Genomic DNA, 6,392 nt, shown 5'->3' on the forward strand with positions numbered 1-6,392 from the left:
CACTCCAAAGTCAAATTAATCACAAGCTTTGTGGTTTTCTTCTGAGATCGAGTGTGAGAAAGTCCTCAACGTTCTCCAGACTTCTCTGTCCTCCCAGCTGTCCTTTTCAGACTCAGACAGTAACTCAAGGGGCTTTAGGTGACGATGGTGGAAGTGTCGGTTGGAAATTGACTTACAGAACCGGCGAAGTTCCTCCCACAGAGTGCTGCTGTGTCTTCCCGATATTCTACTATTATATCACTCTCCGTTCTCCGTCAGCATCCGTCTCTTCTTTGTCCCCCCTCTCTCTCTCTCTCTCTCTCTCTCTCTCTCTCTTCAATGAATTTAGTCTTCCACCTTGCGGCTCAAGATAGGTCAGTTAATCCACAGAGATTAGACAGTTAAGGAAAGAGAGGAGTCACATTAGCAGGAGTAAAGTGTTTATTTTGACCTGGTAACGGCTGGTGACACTAGTTTGTACCTTGTTCTGTTTCAAAATAAGAAATTCAATTGTTTTTTGTTGTTCATTTAGAAATATCTTGAGTCTGGTGGCCAAACAATTGTTCTATATTTCAGGGTATACAGTATGCCATTATTCAATACCAGTGCAACAATTGTCTTCTTAATGTATATTCATAATCTTTATTTTGAATAATAATACCAATATCATTTTAAGGGCTGACTTTATTTTTGGGCTTGCTGATATAGTCCGATCTCGGAACTACATTTTGTTTTGTCATAAATTCCTGCTGTTCATCACTTTGATGGGATGGCAAAATAAATACAGTATTCTTGTTGTGATTAGAATTTATCAAATGTTGTAATCTCTTTCTGTCTTTTGTGCACAACCATGGGAATCAGACGCAATCACCTTACAATAATGTCCCTCCTGAATTATTGTCACATAATGTTTCGAGCCGTAACAAGTGTTTCTTTACAGTGTTTCTTTTTCTCAACAGTTAGACTGAACTATCTGAGATCACATGACCAACACTTTGAGACAAAATGAAGAGAAATAACAATTGGCCTCAATGTCAAATGACACAATTCATTATAAATAAAGAATAAAGATACAGAAGTAAAACTACTGGGCACATCGTAGAAACACAAAGCACACACTTCTGAAAAAAAAAAAACATTCATCAAATAATAAAAAAGTACCTGCAAAAAACACTCTTCCATTTCTTGTGATGTGAACAGAAACACCATCTGAATGAAGAAATGCACGTCATTGTGATCCAGTAATCAGACATTTGACGTGGCTTTTGTGAGTAGATGTGAGTAACGGATACATGTACATGTCAGCAGGTCAAGCCTCTGGATCATGTGGTCAAACAGAGGCTTGAGATGGAGTACTCTTCCATTGTTCTGTGCACACGTGGGTTCGAATCCCATCCTCGTCGAGGTGCGATGCTTCTATTGAATCTAAGAGCCGCAACACCCTAAAGCAAACTAAGATCATCACAAACTACTGTAAGTATTTTCATACAGTATCTCACAGAGTGTGTTCACTGGACAAACCTGCAGCGCAGTGCTCACTAAACGTGTTTACCCTTTTTCCACACCTACTCCCACATTGTCATGTTGTGCTTGCGTGCGTGTTTCTGTAAGTCCTCCGTGTCCTCCGTCCTTCATTGTGGCCTTTGCGGGATGGTTGAAAAATGGCTCCGTCTCTGCGTTGCGGGGCTAGCGACGGCGGCCCCGCCAGCCTCTGTGCCCTCCTCTGATCACCTTTGACCCTGAATCCTAGGGCCTCTGGACCATCACCAACAACAAGATGATGAGCCAGAGGAAGAAGTTGACCCACACTGCCGTCTGAGGGGGGGAGTCATTTTAAAGTCAATTTGATGTGTGAGAGAGAGAAAGCAAGACCCGCAGCACTGTAACTAAGTCTGAAAAATAAAACTTCTAAAACTTTCCACGAAATGTGTCTGTTTGTGTTTATAGAGGAATATTTTAGAGGAAGATCTTAAGTATCAAACATGACCTTTCTTTATTAAAGACTACTTTATTACTCTGTCGTATTTTTTAAACTAAGAAACCAATCTACTTCCTGTTTACACCGGCACCCACCCGCATGCCCAGTGTACGTGAATAGTCACGTGATATTCGTTTTCAGGCTTTTAGTCTGGACGGAGGTCATTTTGAAAACGACGCTGAAACGCTGCGTGGCTGGAGATCGTTTTAAAACGAAAACGTATTAGTGTGGATGTGGCCTAAGTGATACTTTACAGCAGCCGCTACTCTATCAGCAAGATCATTTTTTGCTAGATATGAATAAAAGGGAACGTTTGAGCTGAACATGAAAATATTGTAAAATGTTGTATTTTCTCTAGTTTCTAATCACAGTAGATTGGGTATGTTGACTGGTACTTTGTCAACATAATGCAAAGAGTTAGGAGAAGTGCGTAATGTATCCATTCAAGACATTAAATCAAACACGGAATGAGGCCCACTGACCCCGGCATCGTGTAGACCGATGTAGAATCGTCCCCCTCTAATTGGACTGACCCATTTTCTGGTCTGGGCCTCCTCACAGCTTGAGAGACAATAGATTACATGTTAGAAAGTGACAGATATTTAAGTTTGAACGCATCTTTTGTGTCCAGATAAATATGTGTTAACAGTAGCTAAATATACTAAGCATCCGCTTAGATTCCAAAGTTATACAGTTAGCCATCGGTATATGCTTTTACACGCCAAGGGAAAAGAGAGTCTGGAGTGTGTGTGTGTGTGTGCCACCTGGTGATGTTGGGAACGCTCTGTATGACCGAGTTGCAGAGCGAGTCCCGTCCGATCTTCACCATGCACCCCGTGATGAGCAGGAAGAAGAGGAAGAAGCCGCTCACAACAATAATCAGGTTCATACGCACACGCCCCCTGTGGAGAAGAGAAGGGACAGAAAGGAAAATTAAACCTCTGAACAAATGAGGAAATTAAGTCAAACTCACATATGACTGCGTTACAACAGCACACCTATGACTCATGTTCTCTTTTTGATCGTTTTTGAAATCTACTTAAATGTTGTTTCCGCCTCCTCACCAGCTCTGCAGCGTGTACTGTTAGACCTTCAGAGACACTATTCTGTCTGTAAAACCTGCAGTGACAGTCTGGGTTGAGTTTCCCTTCATGCTGCTTCACTGTCTCACGCCAGCAAGAATACAACTCTGGCCAATATCAGATTTAATAAGCAATATTACAATAAGTCAAGCTTTTGTTGTTGATAGTTTGGCATGTTGTGGTATTGCTAAAATTGGGTCTTTTTTTTGCAGCAATCTGCAAAGTGTTTTTGTGCGGCTGCACGTCTTTTGTACACGCATTTGTAATAAAAAATGTTCACACATGAATGCCTGTAGTGGATTAAATGGGTGGAGAAATACGGAATGGGATATTGGTATCAGCTTTAGCATCATATTGCGTTGCTATTTTGAGTGGCAACATTGACTAGTGCCAAATTAAAAAATTTGCATCAGCTTAGACATTCTTGCATGAAAAGCCGTGTAACATAAGCTTCCACAGGGCTAAGCAGTAGAGTTGGAGAACAAGATGATCACAGAGTTATAAAGTAAGTTTCATGACGTGCCGCTACCTTCTCATTTCCCCGCAGAAGCACAACGTGTACAGCCAGTACAGAGTCACAGGGTAACACACCACTGCTACCATGACCGATATAGTCGACACGAAGTAGCACAGAGACGGGGAGCTGGGCGACTCGATCCCAATAAGGCCCGCTGTAACATTGTAGTTGACAAGTCCATACAGCATGCACCGGCCTCCAAAGTTACCCTGAGAGACAAGAGATTTTATTTTGAAATTTCAATTTGCCTCCATTTACATGCAGGCTAATAGTCTCATTTTCATTACATTGTTTCAATAACTTCATATTCGTTACTGGTGGAATTGCAACAACAAAACAGAACACACACACACACACACACACACACACACACACACTATAAAGAAGTAGAGAGAATAATTGGGCACAATGATCATCTGGTCACATGGGGCCTTTCTCAATATGTGTTCTTGTGTGTACTTGTGTTCTGGTGGACTTGTGAAACGTCATCAGTCTCAGCCCAAAGTACTGTTCCTATTCAAAAGTCTGCATCGAGCCAAGCACGGTCCAAATGCCTGGATGTGGCTCGCTCCGCCCATTTTACCGGGGATGCATCGGAGGTGACTTGTGTGTACTTGGGACAGCCAAATATCCCAGAATGCATTTGCACCAGCAACAGGAAACAATAGCGGAGGAGAAATCATACAACTATATGTCTATATACACAATTATATGTACATATATATACACACAATTCTATGTATATATATACACACAATTATATATATACAATAATATGTATAATCATATAATTGTATATATATATATACATATAATTATATATACAATTATATGTATATATATATATTTTATTTTTATTTTAAATAAAGTGAAAAAATCAGGGTTGTCATATTTAGTTTGATTGTAAAAATACTTTACAGTAAAAAAACGGATTAAACTCATTAGCAACACCAGCTGAGGTGGTGATGTCATCAAGTATGCTGCTGTTCCAATTGCAGAATGTCTGTACTTGTGTCCTCCCGTCCTTGGGAGTCTGGACTTTAAGCCTTAAAAAATTACCTTCTGGGCGTCTGTAGCCTCATTCTCTCTGAGGGACTGTAGTGTGTTTGATGAGGGAAAACGCACTAAACGTTGTGATGTTTCGCTCGATCCTTGGCTGGGACGTGTCCTGTGCCGAAGTGTCCCTGAGCAAGACACTGAAACCCTAACGGCTCCCCGGGCGCCTGTCATGGGCAGCCCACTGCTCCCTATACATGGATGGGTCAAATGCAGAGACAAATGTCCCCCCTTACCGGGACGAATATCTTACCGGGACGAATATAGTGTAATAGAAGAAAAAAAACAAAAAACAAAAAAAACACGAGGAGGTGTGTCCGAGACTTGCAACAACACTCACCATTTACAGAGAAACGAAAGTCATGTTATTTTTAGTTATTGACCTGATTGCGCTCTGGTTTTGACAGTGACCGATACGTAATAAGTAGGAAATAACGCAAATAAATCAAAAAATGTCGTTAAGTATAGAATTAAACAGACAAATACGTGCCACGAAAGAGATTTTTCTTTTTGGTGAAGTTGAAAATTTCTAGCACCAACACGCACTGAAAAAGTGAGTTTATCCGGAAGAGGGTTGCGATAAAAGAAGCACATGGATGAGGTTAGTTGATTCATTTCTGGGTGAAGTCACCTGCACTATGGTGATGGATGCGGCGGTAATACTCCCACAGAAGAAACTGCTGGCGTACAGACCCACCTCCAGCAGCAGCAGCGGTAGCGCCATCGTCCTGCGGGTCAGGTTCCTGACTGAGTAGAGACCCGCATAAAGGCAGCCACGGTAAGAGAAAATACTTCCGGAGAGCTGGGTTTCAAAATAAGATCCGAGGTTAAGCGCACAGCCGCAACGGTCACTGGCTCGAGGTAAAGGGAAGAATAACCAGCATTTATTGAAGAATGAGTTGTAGAAACAGCCGGGGCGGACCAGCGTCAAGTACGACTGGACAAATCAACTGAAATCTGCATTAATGTTTTATATTAAGATGAAAAGCAAACAGAATGATGTGATTTCCAAAAAAGGAAAATCAAAAACTCCAGAAAACTCCTACCGACTTAAACCGTGGCATATGTTGCAAAACTGAAAAAAAAAATGTTGAGATAATTTTTAAAGAACGGTCAAAATCGATAAAGTGCTTTTTTCCTTCCATTGCGCCGACAAAAGCAAAAAGTACTACATTCTGGGAACTATTTAAATCGACCCCAAATCTCTCCCTTGACCCTCTCTTCTCGTTTCTTTCTCTCCCCTCATCCAGCGGTTTCAATGGGAGCCTGCATACCAGTTCATGACGTCACCACCAGTCCACTTTCGTCCTCGTGTCCTCACAGGTGCCTGCTGAGTTTGCGCGCCTGCCTCTCCCTGGCTTCGAAGGCGGATTTGGTGTCCATCAGGTCGTCCAGCTGCCGGCGGATGTGGGCCATGTCGAGCTGTGCGGACTCGCACTGCTCCCTCAGGGTGGCCGACTCCACCCTCAGCTGCGTGGCGGCCATGGAGAGCTGCTCGCTGCGTTCGCGGCACTGCATCTGCATCCTCTTGGCGTCGTTCAGGAGGGACTCCACGCTCACCGCCACGGATTCACACTGATTGAGAGACATCTTCTGGACAGAGGTAGAGGGATGGAGGTCAGAGGTCAAAACAGGAACTGGACATCAAACGAGGATTAGTCCATGGACTTTTGAGCAGTCAGATGCTTGAAAACAGACTTAAATACATGTTTGTATTACTTGGCTGTGAACTACAGTCAGAAGTCCAGCACAGATCACCAGGTTTTAAACAGAACATTTG

At 42.5% G+C, this 6,392-nt stretch overlaps 1 protein-coding gene across 2 annotated transcripts; it reads right to left on the reverse strand.

The window, feature by feature from the left end:
• Nucleotides 1–36: 36 nt before the first annotated feature.
• On the reverse strand, nucleotides 37–5,345 carry LOC116378687 (transmembrane protein 179B-like). 2 transcript variants are annotated; one of them, XM_031840599.1, is made up of 5 exons: nucleotides 5,310–5,345; nucleotides 3,569–3,765; nucleotides 2,722–2,859; nucleotides 2,440–2,518; nucleotides 37–1,794 (listed from the first exon to the last, which is right to left on the reverse strand). In XM_031840599.1, exons 1-5 carry the CDS (start codon nucleotides 5,334–5,336, stop codon nucleotides 1,726–1,728), a joined length of 510 nt encoding a protein of 169 aa, XP_031696459.1. In that variant the 5' UTR covers nucleotides 5,337–5,345; the 3' UTR covers nucleotides 37–1,725. The 2 variants fall into 2 exon arrangements, with proteins under 2 accessions (XP_031696459.1, XP_031696458.1); XM_031840598.1 differs by lacking the exon at nucleotides 5,310–5,345 and adding an exon at nucleotides 4,616–5,224.
• Between the last annotated feature and the right edge of the window lie 1,047 nt (nucleotides 5,346–6,392).

This window comes from Anarrhichthys ocellatus, unplaced genomic scaffold (genome assembly GCF_004355925.1).
Source record: "Anarrhichthys ocellatus isolate YVR2014 unplaced genomic scaffold, GSC_Weel_1.0 scaffold3000, whole genome shotgun sequence".
Lineage (NCBI taxonomy): Eukaryota > Metazoa > Chordata > Actinopteri > Perciformes > Anarhichadidae > Anarrhichthys > Anarrhichthys ocellatus.